The sequence below is a fragment of the Macrotis lagotis genome, chromosome X (genome assembly GCF_037893015.1).
Source record: "Macrotis lagotis isolate mMagLag1 chromosome X, bilby.v1.9.chrom.fasta, whole genome shotgun sequence".
NCBI lineage: Eukaryota > Metazoa > Chordata > Mammalia > Peramelemorphia > Peramelidae > Macrotis > Macrotis lagotis.
In genome coordinates, this window is record NC_133666.1 from 649,840,670 (window position 1) to 649,857,600 (window position 16,931).

Consider the following 16,931-nt stretch of genomic DNA (forward strand, 5'->3'; position numbering starts at 1 on the left):
CCTAATATATATATATATATTTTAGGTTTTTGCAAGGCAGTGGGGTTCAATGGCTTGCCCAAGGCCACACGGCTGTAATGATTAAGTGTCTGAGTCCGGATTTGAATTTAGGTCCTCCCGAGTCTAGTTGCTCTATCCACTGCGCCACCTAGCCGCCCTGACGTCAGACGCTTAATCATTTCCCAGCTGTGTGGCCTTGGCCAAGTCACTGAACCCCATTGCCTCGCAGAAACTAAACCAAAAAGCCTCCCAGGAGCGGGCAGGGGCTGCCTGCCCACTGCGGGCTGGCGTCCTCGCCGCGTCCCCGCCAGTCTTAGGCCCTGGGGGGGGGGGCGCTCCCGCGGACTCGGCGCCTGCCCGCAAGGCGCTTCCGCTCCCACGCGCAGGCGGATTGGACGCTCCCGGGCCCGGGCGGCTCGCGGCCCCGCCCCCTGCCAGGAGGCCCCGCCCCCGACCCCCCCCGAGCCGCGCCGCCGGGCTGGGGACCTCGGCGCCGGCCGAGCCTCCTGAATAATGAATCACGCTGCCCCCGGGAAGGGGCGGGGCCGAGGCCGGGCGGCGAGCACGCAGGCGCGAGGCCCGGCCCGGGGGAGAGGGTCGCAAGATGGCGGCGCTGAAGGAAGCTCGGGGCTACGGGCTGTCTTGCGGGCGGGTGAGCGACGGCAGCAAGGTGTCCGTCTTCCACGTGAAGCTCACCGACAGCGCTCTGAGGGCCTTCGAGAGCTACCGCGGCGGCCAGGTGAGGACTGCGGCCCGGGGCGCCGGCGCTGCCGCGGCTCCCGGCGTCTCCTCCGCCGGGCTCGGCTGTCCCGGGCTCCCCGCGCCCCCCCGGGCGCCTCGGCCGAGCCCCGGGGCCCCCTCCCCCTCCCGCGGGCGCGCGCCGGGTCCCGCGCCCCCCGCCCCTTCCGGGCCCCCGCAGTCCCGGGGCTTCCCCCTCCCCCCGCGGGGCTGTCCGGGCCGGGCCGGGCCGGGGCCGGGGCCGGGGCCGGGGCCGGGGCCGGGGCCGGGGCCGGGGCCGGGCCCGCCGCGGATCCTCCCGGGCCCCGCCATATGGCCCTCCGCGAACTTTCTCTTCCCGTCTCCACCCCGCTCTGGGGGGCCGCCGCGGCCTGGACCCCGCCTCACCCCCTTGTCTGCGGGGCCCCCCGCGCCTTCCTCAGGATTGGGGGTTCTGTCTCCCCTTAGGCAGCTGGAGGGGCGCTTCTGGCCAGTGCCCACCCCCTCGGGCCATCCTGGCCCCCCAATTCGCCTCAGCCCTGGGACTGTGGTTGGCGGGGGCCCCCCTCAGCCATATGGCCCTTCGGGGCAGCGGCGCACAGCTGAGCAGAGGTGGGGTGAGGGTGGGTGGGGCCACTGGGTTCGTGGTTCCTTCCCCTTCCCCGACATCGAATCCGCTTCTCATCCTTGGGGTCCCCCTGGATGGCCTTCGGAGGCGTCCCTTGCCCCCCGCTTAGGGATTTGAGGGGATCTTGGAGGGAAGCTAGGTGAGCGCCGACTGAGCTCTGAGTTGTTCTAAGCCCAGGTCCCCAACCCCTGCCCTTTGCCCACCCAACTTTCCAGCTCCGTGACTTTTTACACAGCCCTTGCCTTCGGTAAAGGACCAGAAATCCTCTTCTCTCTCTCTTCCTAGACTTTCGGCTTCTGCCCAGAATTTGAGGCAAGGTGGAGAATGCTGTGGTTTGGACTTCAGGTTGTTTTTAAGCTCATTAAGTAGGCCTCCTGGTCTTTGGGCCTGCCTCCCTCCGGTAGAAATTCGCAGAGTTAATTCTGTACCTCCCTTCCACCCCCAACTTCCCTTCTTAGGGAATTTCAGGTTCTTCACTCAGGGAGACCAGGTAGACTTTGGCTTTCAGGGGTCCCGTGCCTTAAAGACGTCCGACCAGGGTATGTTCTTCCAAGTTCTTAGTTGGGATTCTCAACCCGAGAGTATGGCCTGTTCCCAGTGTCTCTTTAAGGGGTACCTCACCTCTACCAGAGGGGTTTGATTGCCCGACCAGAAAGGGCATACTTTGCTTACTTAGCTTTTGCCTTTGGGGTGATGGTGGAGAGGGGGTGGGGAGAGCGTGAGTAGAGACTAACTGGGAAGGAATGCTGCTTTCTTTCCTGCTGGAGACTTGTTTAACACCATCAGGTGAGCCGGGAAATTTCTTTGCTCTTATTTGTGCTACCTCCCTTCCTCCAACTGTCTGCTAGACTCCCCTTCTTCCCCCCAAAAAAACCCCTTCTCCGAAAAGTAGATTTTTGTCCCACTGAATGGTTTTCCACATTGACAGTGGCTCACTCCGTGGATGAGGTGTCGAAACCTTATCTGCTGGTGGTGCCCTAGGAAGTTCTAACTAGTCAGCAGTTGAGGCAACTTTCTTAGAAACAACTGTAGAGAATTCATTGGTGATGTAAATAAAACTGTGGACTTAGTACCCTATGAGGCTTCTTAAGAGGGTTCTGTGGCTTTGTGAAACTAGGAAGTCCTAATTTTGTCGAACATACTGCTTGTACATCATTGTCCTAACCTGGCTGTACGGGTGAGGCTGTTGCCTGGCCACCTAACCTGTTTCACTCATTAGAAATGGCCAGCTTGTGTATATACCATATGTTGTCATGCTACTATTTTTAATTTAGGGTGTGGGTTACATCCCATAACTTAAGTTGGATCATCTGGATCATCTTCATTGGAGGGTTAAGGTAATTGCAGTCCTGTAGGTTTATCATATTGTATCTTAACTTTATTTAAATCTGTTTATCAACTTTGTGTCAGGGTCACTAGACTCAAAAATGGTTTTGAAGTTTTCTTTAAAATAATTCATTTTGAAGTGACTGTAAAAGATTGTGCTGAATTTTGTATATTATATTTTATTTTATGAAATTTTATATAGATGAAATTTCATTTGCTTTTTTACAAATGCCATTGTCTTTTACATTATTCACTTCCCAATGACTCTTTCTTCTCCATCTTTGAATAGAAGTACAGTGAAGCAAGGCAGAGAAATACATTGACCTTACCTGATAACTTCTACCTTATTTTTTTTTTTAATAGTCAACAGCCTTTCTCTGTTATGGTCAGCCTTCTGAAGTCTTGATTAGGCATTCTGAGAAATTAGAACATTTGTTCTTTTAAATATTTTTGGACTTTATATTACTTTCATTTTCAAAAATATTTCTGTCAGGGCTGCTAGGTGGCGCAATGGATAGAGCACCTGTCCTGGAGTCAGGAATATCTGAGTTCAAATCTAGCCTCAGACACTTAATCACCTAGTGGCCTTGAGCAAGCCACTTAACCTCATTTGCCTTGCAAAAAAAAATAAATCTAAAAAAATATTTCTGTCTAGGGGCAGCTAGGTGGCCCAGGGGATAGAGCAGTGGTGACCTGAGTTCAAATCTGGTCTCAGACATAATAATTATCTACCTGTATGACCTTGGGCAAGTCACTTAACCCCACTGCCTTGCAAAAACTGAAAAAATTTATTTCTGTCTAAAAGATAAAAAAATAAAACTCAGCATAACTGAATATGACATTAGTGTCATATATGTATATATGGAACACTTTTCCTAGTCCCTGATCACAGATAGGGACTATTATTAATTTCAGATAGGGACACATTCTTAATTTCATACCTTGCCTGGTATAAGAGCTGCTGAGGAGTCTTGCTCCAGCATTCATTCATCAAATGTTCAAAAATGAGGAAAGAAGATAAAGACATTATTAAGCCCCTCTTATGTGCTGTTCAGGAGTATTATTAAGCCCCTCTTATGTGCTATTCAGGAGTACGTGCTCTATCAGAATTAAATGGGTCCATGATTATCTCCCTTTTATAGATGAGGAAGCACAGGGGAACACAGTAAAGAGTTTGAATCCAAATTTAAATTTAGTCTTCCCTGACTCCAGGCCCAGCACACACTATCCTGTGGGTGAACTTGCTTTTTTTGTTTTTAAACAAACCTGGCTTACATGAGATGGAGGTGCATAGCCTTTGAGTTTCATTTTAACATATTTTTGTGGATATTAATTGCAATCTTAATTGAAAAGCAAGTAGAAACTTTGTATTCATCACTTAAATGTTTGTTACCTACACTGCTTTTTCATTCTGGCATAGTGCAATGAGTAGAACCTGGTGACTTCTGCCTGAAGTCATGACAAAAAAGATGTTTTGAAGTTGTTGACTTCAGTCTTTTGCTTGATTCTCTGTATGCTTGGTTCTAAATCATTCATTGAATACTTCACATCATTGCCAACATCAGCTCTGATTTTTCCCCATCAGGCAATTGCAGGGGAGATGAACTATAAAGGTTTCTTCAGTTCAAGGTCCAGTCTAACTGCTGCCTCCTCCAGGATGCCTTTCCTATACACCTTACTGGGAAAAGGTTTCTCTTCCCAGTCTTAATTTCTTTAGTTCCCATTGATATCAATCCTGCTTTACAATTTGATTATTTGAAGACTGTTTTTTTTGTTTGTTTTTTTTGCAAGGCAAATGGGGTTAAGTGACTTGCCCAAGGAAACACAGCTAGGTAATTATTAAGTGTCTGAGGTGGAATTTGAACTCAGGTACTCTGAATCCAGGGCCAGTGCTCTATCCACTGTGCCACCTAACTGCCCCCTTATGCCACTTTTTAAGAAAAGAGGACCCTGGGGCAGCTAAGTGGTGCAGTGGATAGAGCACCCCACCCTGGAGTCAGGAGGACCTGAGTTCAAATGCGACCTCAGACACTTAATAATTACCTAGCTGTGTGGCCCTGGGCAAGCCACTTAACCCCATTTCCTTGCAAAAAACCCCAAAAAACCAAGCCTTAAATAAATAAAAGAAAAGAGGATCCTGTAGTCTGGCTCAGATAGGTCACTTAGCTGTTTCCTACCTGGAGTAGTTTCTGTACAAGTCTTTCTCCCTTACTAGATTTTAGCACCTTGAGGACTGTGTTAACTCATTTTTGTATCTCCCCCTCCCAACCCTAACAAAAACAAACTAAAAAAAAAACAAATCAAAAACCAGCTGATGTGTTACCCATAAAAGGCATTCAGTAAATATTTGTTGAATGAATGTTCTGGGAATTAGTTTGGTTAGTGGTTTCAGAGTCTGATCTGTTCTCCTAAAGTGTGTGGGCCTGCTGCATAAGTCAACTAGGGCACAGGCAGGGAAATCCTAAATTAGCCTCCATTTGTCTCCCACTCGTTGATGCCCCAGTAAGCTCGGTTAGCTTTTTTGTTCTTCTTCATTGAACGTTATTGTGCATACCTTTTACCTTCTGAATGTTGTTGCCGATGAAATGAGGGACTCAGCCTGGCAGTGATGGTGCAGTCCCATATTTACTTCCTAAATTCTCTTGACTCTTGAATTGTAAAGTTAAGTGTGCCTACTACTTTTTTAGCTGAGTGGTATTATTTGAACTAAAATATATGGAGGCTTCAACTGTATCTGTGAAAGAGTCTGAGTTACAGAATACAGAGCTATGACAACGTATTCTGGGATTTTTCTACTTAAAAAGCTGAAGAATACAGTCTTGTTGACATTGCAAAGTTTAGAAGTTTCAGACGCTTAGCTATAGAAACATCCATTCTTATTTTTATTCTTTAAGATCATGGAATGCAGCTAAGGGGCATGTATTAATGGCTACATCCTGTTTCTTAATGCTTTAGTGGAATAACTTATTTGATTTGGGTTCTTTTGTACCCCTTCACTCCTAGATAGATAGTCTCTGTAAGGTATTTGGTCCCACTGATGATTGTCCTTAGTCCTTGAAGACCATGATGTCAGGGAGGTGATGCTATGATGTGCACTTGAATTGTATTTGAGTGAGGGTAGCACTGTGCTGAGTCTCACTTTCTCCTCCAGAGCCATCTGGATCAATGATCAGATATGAATCAGGACCACCAGAGATGGTCCTGGATGCAAGGCAGTTAGGGATAAGTGACTTGCCCAGTGTCACACAGCTAGTTTCTGAGGCCAGATTCAAATTCAGATCCTCCTGACTTCAGGGCTGGCACTCTCCCCACTGTGCCATCTAGCCCTGGTACTTGTGTGGTCCTAGTACCTTATGGTGGCTAACTCCTCTAGTGATGAAGTTTTCCAGACCTGGTTTGTCTTCTGATGACACACAGACACAGATGTTTGTCATTGATGTGTGTACTTATTGCCTTTGTAGCATGGATAGGACCTTTCCAAGCTCGCATTGTGTTGGCATGATCTTTGAGAACTGAGAATCCACGCCATATCATGCTGAGACAATGGAGGAAGACTTAAGTGGAAGATTTTTATTGAAATCAAGGAAGGCTTTTCAGTATATTGTGCAAAATTTTGGGATACCATGACAAATGTCTGGTAGTAAGACATACAGTTGAAGGGAACTTGTAAATCTATGAGATCACAGATCCATTTGAAGAGTGTATTGATTGAAATAAAACTCACATTTGTTCAGTACTTTTTAGTTCTTTCCCCTTGATGTCTTGGTGTAATTATCACCTTCATTTTGCAGATTAACTGAGATAAAGGCTAGAGAGAGGATCCTATTACTAGAAAAGTAGAGGAATCCAGACTTGGACCCAGGACTCTTCTCTCAGTTTAGTCCTCTTTCTACTGTATCATATTTTCTCTTTGAATTTAACTGATATTTTACAATTATTTTGTGTAAAACAAATTGTTTTCCTGTATAGATATTCTAGGGCATTCTGAAAACTGTGTTTCAAAATGGGTATTTGAAAGCAATGTGTTACAAATCATTATATCAGATTAAGTACCTGAAAGCTGTGGGTCTGAGGTTTTTCAGGAAGGTGAGCTCTTTGTATGAGAGAGAAGTACTGATTAAGTCACTGTGATCCTAGAGGGAAGTTTGCAGTAGGGTTTATTATTGAGATATTTGTGTTTAATCAACATTGAACTTTCTCTTTTTGATTCTTAGTCTTTCCATAGTTTGTTGTTCTTGAAGCAGTTTTGCTTTCACTATAGATTGTGACATTGGTGAATGATTTTTTAGAGATGGAACAAGATAGTTTGGACATTGAGAGAACAGGTATCTTCTGTGTTGTCTGCTGTTTTTCCCCTTTGAATTTAGTAGCAGAAAATGCAAAAAATATTTGATTGCTAAAATTCAGTCATGTTGATGGAAAAATTGATTTGAAGTTGGCAGTATTTGAAAAGTTCCTTTCTGATATTTAATATTGGGCCTTAAGAATGAAACATCCCTTTGCTTTTTTAAAGAGAATATAATTTCTTTCACATCCTAATATTATTAAAATTTGCATAAATTACAAGAGAAGAAATAGTATAATATACATCTATAGTGATTTATAGTTGCATTGGGAATAAAACATCACTCACAAATGAATATTTTAAGAGGAAAAACGTATATATGGTACTATATATTTAGTGGCCCACTAGTGCATTTAAGAGTTTGGTTATTTTGTCATTTTACTTTTAAAAAAATATCTTGTATCCAGATAAAATAGCCTAGAGTATCTGCTTCTTTACTGAATAAAAATATTGGAGGAAAAACTGTCTTAAATAGTTGTATCACACTTTGCTTTGATGCTAATTATATCTTAAATGGCTTCCCCATCTCCAGCCAAGTTGAAATTTAGCTTGCTATTGACTGATTCATACAAGTCATCATAATGGGGAGCTCATTTCAAGCACTCTTGAAAGAACAGTGCCTTTTTTCACAAAAGTTCATGAAAATTTTGGACTTGTAGGTTAAGATAGAAAAGGTATCATTAGTAGCTTGTAACATTCTTTCAGTAGTTATAAATCTAATTGCTATATTGTTTTAAAGTCCTTTCCTCACAACAGCCTTATGATATAGGTGATGTGGTATCCCCATTTTACAGATGAGAAAATTTTGGCTTTTCAAGGTGTAGATTGACAGGCCAAATGACTAACAGGAGGTAGAATCTCAAACTTGGGTCTTCTGACTACCATCTGGGGCTTTTCCTCTCTTCCTTGTTTGTGGGGAAGTAGAGTTTATACAAACATTGAGTTTCTTTTAATAGAAGAAGCAATGCAATGTAATTAAAAAAAGAAATCAGAAGATCTGGAACTCCAGTCCTGACTCTAGCCACGTGAGTTTGGTCAGATCAGCTTATTTATGCCTTTGTAAAGTGGTGATTATAGTACTTAATACTCTGTCTCACAGGGTTGTTGTGAAGAAACGTTTTGTTAAACTAGAAAGCATTATATATATATATATATATATATATATATATATATATATATATAAATGTGAGCTGTTATTAAAGAATCCTTCATTCAGCAAACATTTATATACCCTCTATTTGTTTGGTGCAGGGAAGATCGAATTTATTTAAGACCTTTTTGTTTCCATGATGGAAGTTAAAAGTCTAGTAGGAGTATAAAACAAATACCCAGATATCTCTTATACACTTTCCCTGATTTGGGTGTTAAAAAGTTTCTCAAGTGTGGTATATGAGACTGAATTTTAAACACAGAATCCTATATGCATTCAAATTTTATTTGTTAGAGCCAGGAGGTCTTAGCCTTTTTTGGGTCCTGATCTCATTGACAGTTCAGTGAAGCTTGTGAACCTAGACTCTTGCTTCTAAAATGTATCAAATTCAAAACATAGTATTACAAAGGAAACCAATTCTACTTAAATACAATTATTAAAAATATTTTTAAAAACCAAGTTCATGGGCTTTCTTCCTACCCCTGTATTGGAGGGAAGAGATAAACAGGAATATCAACTGTTAATAGTTCAGAAAAATTATCTTAACCTCTCTACTGTTGGTGTACATTTGTAAAAGGGGAAGGGAAAAAAGATTATATGCGTCACTATAATACTAATTTGTGCCAGCTAATCCATGGGAGAGAACTACATTTTGGCTGGTTTTCTGGTTCTGCTGGCTAATCACACACAAGGAGAGTACTTTGGGCAAGCCCAGGTAAAACTTGGATTCACACCAGCTGCTCAATCTGGTCAGAGCAAGGTTCTTAATAGATCTTTTGATGGGTTGTGTTCATATTCATGGGGACCAGGTTGAAAGAACAATCTCCATTAACTGTGGGTTTTAATTTTTCATTCAGTTTTTGCTTTTTCCAGTAATAACTAGAATGAGTACAGACTTTTAAAATGAACACTGAATTAAACTAAGACATTTAAAGTCATGAACTCTTATGAGTTGGGAATAACCAGTGAAAGTATTCTAGTCCAATCTGAAACATAAATCCTTTCTGCAACATAACTGACATTTTACATTGCTTTTAAATATATCTCCCCTCTTTAAGTTGGTAGAACAACAAATTTTAATGTGATTTTTTTTTTTTATAGAGTTCCAAGAGGTTAAAGTGACTAGCTCATGGATCACACAGCTTGTAATTTGGGGAGGCAAGATTAGACTGTATATCTCAGTTTACTTAAGCTCCTTCCATCACTCTTTCCTTGAACAGTATTCATTGAACCTCTTCTTTGAGATGAATAGTGATTGGGAAATTAACTAAGCAGCTTGTTTTATTGTTGATTTTTGTGATTATTATGAATTTCCTTCTTAAGTGACTTCTTATCTTCAGTTTTGTCAATTGCTCTTTGTTTCCGATTCTTACCTTTGGGGCCAAAATTAAAAGTCACTTTGCTTCTTCTTCATGATTATCCCATAGGTGTTTGAAGACAGTTCAGATTCCTGGATCTGGAAGTCCCTGTCCCTTCCCCACCTTCCTTTTCTCCAGCAGGCTAATTCCTTTAACTTGATCAACTTATAGCATGATTCTCAACACCATTTTCTGATTTTAGCACCTTGTCCTATCTCTTCCAAAAGGAGGCTAGAACTTAACATACTATACACTGCCTTGGTCTCTAGGACTGATTTGGCGTATTTCTGTACATAGGTTTTGGAATCAAATTTTGTTTTGTTAAAATTTCTGAAGATCAGAAAACTTTGTTTTTAACCTTCAGATTAAGTATTACATTAATGCATAGATTTCTCCTTCAAGAAAGTTTTGGGAAGACCCTCTGACAATACAGCATCTGATATTCTTTTTTTTTTAAAAGAAGAGAAATACATTTTTTTTTTTTTTTGCAAGGCAAATGGGGTTAAGTGGCTTGCCAAAGGCCACACAGCTAGATATTTATGAAGTGTCTGTGGTCGAATTTGAACTCAGGTACTCCTGACTCCAAGGCCAGTGCTCTATCCACTGCGCCACCTAGCTGCCCCGAGAAATACATTTCTAATAGCGACTATTTTGTTCTGAGGCTCTGCAAACCTGTTGGGTCTCATATATCATTTCATAGCATTAATTGAGTGGTACCCTGGTCTGTTAAAGAGCTTTATTATAGAATTTCAGATTTAATATGTCAAGTTATATTCCTGAAGCATAACTTAGTATAGTAAATAATCATTTGTGTCTCACTTCAAGGGTCATATTCTATGACAGTTCTTGGTCCGCTCCAGTTGTTAACCATTTCTTTCTCTCAAATTTGATATGAATTTTTATATAGTATTTTCTTTCAGTAGAAGATAAGTTCCTTCAGGATGGGAACTTTTCCTTTTTCTTTGTATTACCAGCATCTAGCACAGCCTGACACATAAGTAGATACTAAATAAATGCTTTTTGTGAGAGAATTGAAGAGATTTGAATTGGGAGACAGATATTACATTTAATTCTGATTCTTCCCCTAAGTTCTTGAGTGACCCTGGCCAGAACACCCAGGTCAAGTAGCAGATACTGCAAGTAGGAATAAAGAAAGAATTCAGACATGGAATCACATGCAGGGTCACACAAAATTTAATAGCTATCACTGTAAGTTGCAAATAACTTAGAATATATTCTATTTTAAAGATATTCCCTTTCAGTCTTTTGGCTTTATTTTATTATTTCTTGATTTTTCTAGGACTCATTTGATGAATCCAAGTCATTAACTCTTTTAGTATGGGAGCATGTTATGTTGAAAAAATACATGTTTTCTCTAAGTTTTATTATTTAGTTGTTTTTTAGGTTCATTTAAAGGATAGGTAAGAACTAACAAAAACTGCAACTATAATTTATGCTTTGTGAAATTTGTATTTTGGGCCAAATTTGGCACAAAATATTCAGCACTGGAATGAAAGGGAAAAAATTATCAGCATTGAAAAAGTTAAGGAGTAATTGCCTTTAGAAATGTTTTGTGCCCCTTTTTTTACAAAAGTATTTACCTCTCTTTTCAAAACTTTCTTGCTTAGCTCTTCTTTTCCCATTTTTTTCTTTTATTGGATTAAAAAACCTTTTTTTTTGCTTTTTTTATCCCACCCCTTCTAAGAATTCTTGCTGTGTTTGTGTCCAGTCTACATTTTTTTTTTTTTAGACTTTGCTTTATGGTTGTTTTCATGAATTGTCTTATTCTATACTTGTGTTCTGAGCTCTCACCATAGTAGCTTTTTATGGTTGGGCTCTTTTTTATTTACTCAATCTTTCAGCCTCTTTTTTATATTTTTTTTTTCCCCAAGGCAATGAGGTTTGAACTCAGGTCCTCCTGACTCCAGGGCCAGTGCTCTATTCACTCTGCCACCTACCTACCCCTTCTTTTTATGTTAATGTTGAATTTTGGTCGCTTCTGGGGGATTATGTCTAGCTCTAGCTTCTATCGACTTTCTGCTGTTTTCACAGTTCAGTCTAGGGAATCACAGGTACCTTTCAAAAATGGAAAGCCCAAGGAGGAACTAACCAGTGAGAGAAGGCAGCTGAGGCATGGGTGATAAAGTCTGGAGAATCAGAAGTAGAGTTAGGAGAGGAATGAAATACACAATTATTAAGTTCCTGAGGCAGGATTTGAACTCTGGTTTTCCTGATCCAGGACCAATATTCTCTGCTCTATATCACCTAGGAGTTATGAAATGCATTTCATGAGCAATTCAAATGTTTTCTGGTATGTTTCCAGATAATAAGTTTTATGAAGTAGAAAATCATACTCTGATAAAATTATGCATAATCATATGTTTTCTATACAATGTTTGATGTTGTGTGATATTAACTGGGATTCTATGACTTGAAAAGATATATTATGGCCTTGCCCTCATGAACCTGGTAGAGGATTTGACATATACAAAATAGATCATGATTAGTATGGAGAAGTGCAGGCAGAATGCTAAGTGATGTTTCAGGGAGAAAAGATCATAACTTGAATGGGTCAGAGAAGATCATTTGAAGGAGGTAAATTTAAATTGATGTTTTTAAAGCAGGGATGGGGAACCTTTTTTTCTGCCAAGGGCCATTTGGATATTTATGACATTATTCATGGTCAAATAATTAATTGACCCCTAAAAAACTTAAATTTATTGAATTCTGAGTCCCACTTGCAGTTGTCTTGGATTTCAGAAGCAAGAGGAATTAATGGGAAGAATGAGTACATTCTGAAGAGGTAGAGAAGAACAGTTTCCCTGAGGGTTGTTGAATTGAGATGAGGGCAAGGGGACAGGGTCAAATTATGGGGGGGAAATTAAAGGTTAGGTAAAAGTGCCTGGATTTTATTTTGGGTTTGAGGGAATCACTGGATAATTGTGGGTGAACTGACAAATCTAGATCTATAGAAAAATGGAGGATAAAGCTGATTATGAAAGATATACTGTGACCCTTCATACGTATTATTTACAGGTACAAAATTCTTTAATTACATTTTCTTTTTTGAGCCTCATGATTAGTTTGTAAGATAGAAGTTTTAGTCCTTTTCCCTTCAACAACTAGGTAGCACAGTGGATATAGTATTGATCCTGTTCAAATCTGGCCTCAGACACTCCCTAGCAGAGTGATTGTGAGCAAGTCATTTCATTCTTTGTCGACCTGAGTTACCCCAACTATAAAATGTGCATAGAAATAACACCTTTCTCCTAGGGTTTGTTGTGAAAATAAATTAATTAATAATGCTTGATACATAGTAAATTCTATGTTATTATTGTTAATATGACTGTGGAATATGATAGAAATCAGTTCATTTTTAACATTTTTTTCCATAAATGCTTTATATGCTTCCCCCCCCCCCCCCAGCCTCTCTGGGGAACACTTTTTATTTTATTTTATACTTTTTGAGGAGTTGTTTTGTTTTGTTCTATTTTTTAACATTCTTTTTTGTCTAATATTTTTTCTTCAATAACTTGTAAAAATAAATTTTAACATTTGTTTTTTTAAAATGTGGAGTTCCAAAGTCTTTCCCTTTCTCCCTAACCTACCCCCTTATTGAGAAGGCAAACAATTTGATATAGGTGATAATATATGAAGTCATGTAAAACATATTTCCATATTAGTCATGTTGTAAAAGAAAACACAGCCAAAACCCCCCAAGAAAAATGAAATTAAAAAAAATAACTTTGAATCAGCATTCAGATTCTCTCAGTTCTTTCTTTCTCTGAAGGTGGATAGTGTTTTTCATCGCAAGTCCTTCAGAATTGTCTTGGTTCATTGTATTTGGGAGAACAGCTAATCATTCAGTGTTGATCATTGTTACAGTATTACTGTTATTATATACAGTGTTTTGGTTCTGTTCATTTCAGTTTTCATCAGTTCATACAAGTATTTCCAGGTTTTTCTGAGATCATCTTGCTCATCATGTCTTATAGTATAATAGTATTCTGTCACAATCACATTCTACAATTTATATTCAGCCATTCCCCAATGGATGGGTATTCCTTCAAATTCCACTTCTTTGCCACCACTAAAAGAGTTGCTATAAATATTTTTGTACAAATAGCTCCTGTTCCTTTTCCTTTGATCTCTTGGGATACAGAGCTAGTAGAGATTGCTAGCCCAAAGAGTATGTATAAGCCCTTTGGGTAAGGAGGAATTAATTTTTTAAGATGTATTTGTGCCACCTTTGGCTAGAACCAAGTGCCTTGCCCATTTAACTGTAATGACCTACAGTTTAGGAGATGACTTGGGCTTTTTGTTTATCTAAATTTCCTGCTTAAAGCAATGAATATTCTTACCTCCTCATTTCCTTTTTGCTTTTCTCTGTCCTTTGCTGGCCCAGGAGCAGTGTTATCTGATGCCTGCTGGCCTTTTCATCTGATGTTAGGGGAGTGATTTCCTTTTGAAATGTCACTCCCATTTCAGAGGATTTTGGATCATTTTGAGTTAGTATCCCATCCTTCTAAGATCTGCTCTTACTCTGGAGTAGATTCTGACACCACAATTTTTCTACATATTGGAGTTCTTTCTTTCCAAGTCTGTTCAATGACTTCTCATTTTGTTTGGCTTTTGGAGGAAAAAAGTCTGGTGATAAGAGGAATTTCTCTAATTAGCAAGAGAGATTACTAGTCATTTAATCTACCTCTGGTTTCAATAAAGTTCAGCTATTTACCCTTTGCTTTTGAATTTCTGCTCTAGCTTGCAGAAATTTGAACATGAGATGATATTGTTACTACCTAAAGTAGTTTACCCATTTCCATACTAAGAGCAAATGTACTTTCTGGTGAGAGAAACTGTTTTTTTTCCTATGAGTTCTGCTTGGAAAGGTAGGTTTTAAGAAGTTTCAATAGATAACAAGTCAACCAGCAAGTATTTATTTAATTTTTAAAGCTATATTTTAATTTTGTTTAGTCAGAAAAAAATCTACTTTTGTTTCTTGTTACTACAATCTTCCATTCTTCAAATGAGAATGAGATAAAAAAACAAAAACTCCTTTACAAACATACAGTAAAATCAAGGCAGTTGGGTGGTGCAGTGCTTGGAGTCAGGAAGATTCATCTTCCTGGATTCAGATCTGGCTTCAGACACTAGCTGTGGAACCTTGGGCAAGTCACTTCACCTTGATTGCCTCAGTTTCCTTATCTGCAAAATGAGCTAGAGAAGAAAAATGGCAAACTCTTTGTTGTGAAAATTTAAAATGGGATCATGAAGAATCAGACACAGCTGAAATGATGTAACAACAAAACAACAATAGTCAACCAAAACAAATTTCTGTGTTGGCATATGAAAGACCTGCTTTGGCACTCTTCTCTCTCAGGAGGTAGGTGTTTCATTATTAATCCTGTGGAATGGAAGTGGGCCATTATGCTGATCAGCCTAATTTTTTTTAAAGTTGTTCGTCTTGACTATATTGTCACTGCTCACTTCACTAGGCTTGTACAAGTTTTCCAGATTTCTCTGAAACCATCCCCTGTATTATGTCTTGTAGCCCAATAATGTCCATCCTATTCATGTCCTGTGACTTTCAAAAAACATTTATTTAGGACTTTTTCTGCTGTTTACTGTACTAAGTGCTAGGAATACAGAGAAAGGCAAAAACTCAAGGCCTGCTTTCCAGGAGTTCACATTCTAATGGCAAAGTTAGTCAGCAATAATTATACAAGATAGGTAGTGTGAATAGGAAGGAATATTGGTGGGAGAAAGGTCTTTTGCAGAAGGTAGGATTTAAACTGAGTCCCAAGGATAGCTAGGGAAACTAGTGGCTGGAAATAAAAAAGTGAATGAAATGGAAGAAGACTACAAAAAAGTAAGGTAGGAAGGGTCTGAGTTGTGATAGCTATCTTTTTTTTTTTTGGTGAGGTTTTGAATTTTACAATTTTTTTCCCACTTTCCTTTCTCCACCTCCCCCATAGAAGGCAATCTGATAAAAATTGAATGTGTTGAGAGGAAAAAAAATACCCTTGAGGAAGAAATAAAATATTAGAGCAAAGTTATATTGTACATAAGGCATCTTTTTTAAAAAATTGAAGATAGTAATCTTTGGTCTTTGTTTAAACTCTACAGTTCTTTCCTTTGGATACAGATGGTATTCTCTGTTGCAAATACCCTAAAATTGTCCCTGATTATTGTACTGATGAAATGAGCAAGTCCGTTAAGGTTGATCATTACCCCCATGTTGCTATTAGGGTGTATAGGTCTGGGTTGTGATAGTCTTTAAATGTCAGATAGAGGATTTTTATTTTAATAGATTTTTTTTAAGGTTTTTTTTTTTTTTGGCAAGGCAAATGGGGTTAAGTGGCTTGCCCAAGGCCACACAGCTAGGTAATTATTAAGTGTCTGAGACCAGATTTGAACCCAGGTACTCCTGACTCCAGGGCCGGTATGCCACCTAGCCACCCCAATAGATTTTTTTTTTATTACTATTAAAACATGCTATGGCATGTTTTTATTCCCCCCAATTTCCCCTGTATAACTTTTCTTCTATACTTTCAGAGAGTGTCTCTTATAATAAAGAATTATTTAAGAAATGAAAAAGCAAAAGCAAAATCAAAGTATATTTCTAAAATATTTGATATTATGTGCAAGATTTCTCCCTTTCCTTTATTCCTGTAAAGGAGTGAGTAGAATGTTTTTTTTTTCATGTCTGTTTTGTGACCAAGTTTGTAATTTTTACATTTTGTTTTTAATTATTCCCATTTACTTTGCTGTAGGCACTGTGTGAATATCATATTCTTAACTGTTTTGTTCTATATCAGTTCTCACAGTTCTTGCTGTGAATGTCTGTATTCATTATGCTCATAATTTCTTTCAACACAATAATATTCCATTATATTCATGTATAACAATTCATTTAACCTTTCCCCAATTTATGAGCATCTACTTTTTTCCACTTTGCTGTCACAAAAAATGCTGCAAGGAATATTTTGCTGTCATGATGGAACCTTTTAGTCATTGACTTCCTTGGAGTATAAGCCAAACAGTATTTCAAGGTCATAGTATTATGAACATTTTAGTCATATTTTTTTTTTTGCACAATTGCAAATTTCATTTTAGAATGTGCCAGTTGAACCAGTTCTCAATTCCACCTATAATGCATTAGGATTCTTGGCTTTTTATAATCCCTCCAACATTGACTGTTTCTGTCTTTCCCAGTTTGCCAGGTATAAACTGAAAACCTAGGGTTGCTTTTATTTGTAATTCTCTTATTAGGTAATTGGAGCATTCTTTCATATGATTGTCAGTAGTTTGCAATTTTTCCTTTGAGAACTCAGAGAATTTTATATTTGATCCTAGAAGTAATAGGGGAGGGTACTTTAATTTTTTGAACAGGGGGTGATGTGGTCA

The 16,931-nt window shown here is 39.5% G+C and overlaps 1 protein-coding gene across 1 annotated transcript in view; it reads left to right on the forward strand.

The window, feature by feature from the left end:
- The first annotated feature begins 586 nt into the window (after positions 1–586).
- Positions 587–16,931, forward strand: part of ELL (elongation factor for RNA polymerase II) — a 142,998-nt gene continuing 126,653 nt past the window's right edge. The window contains exon 1 of the mRNA XM_074204751.1: positions 587–739. Coding sequence (XP_074060852.1) covers positions 605–739 — 135 coding nt within the window. The 5' untranslated portion in view covers positions 587–604. The remainder of the gene's footprint in view (positions 740–16,931) is intronic.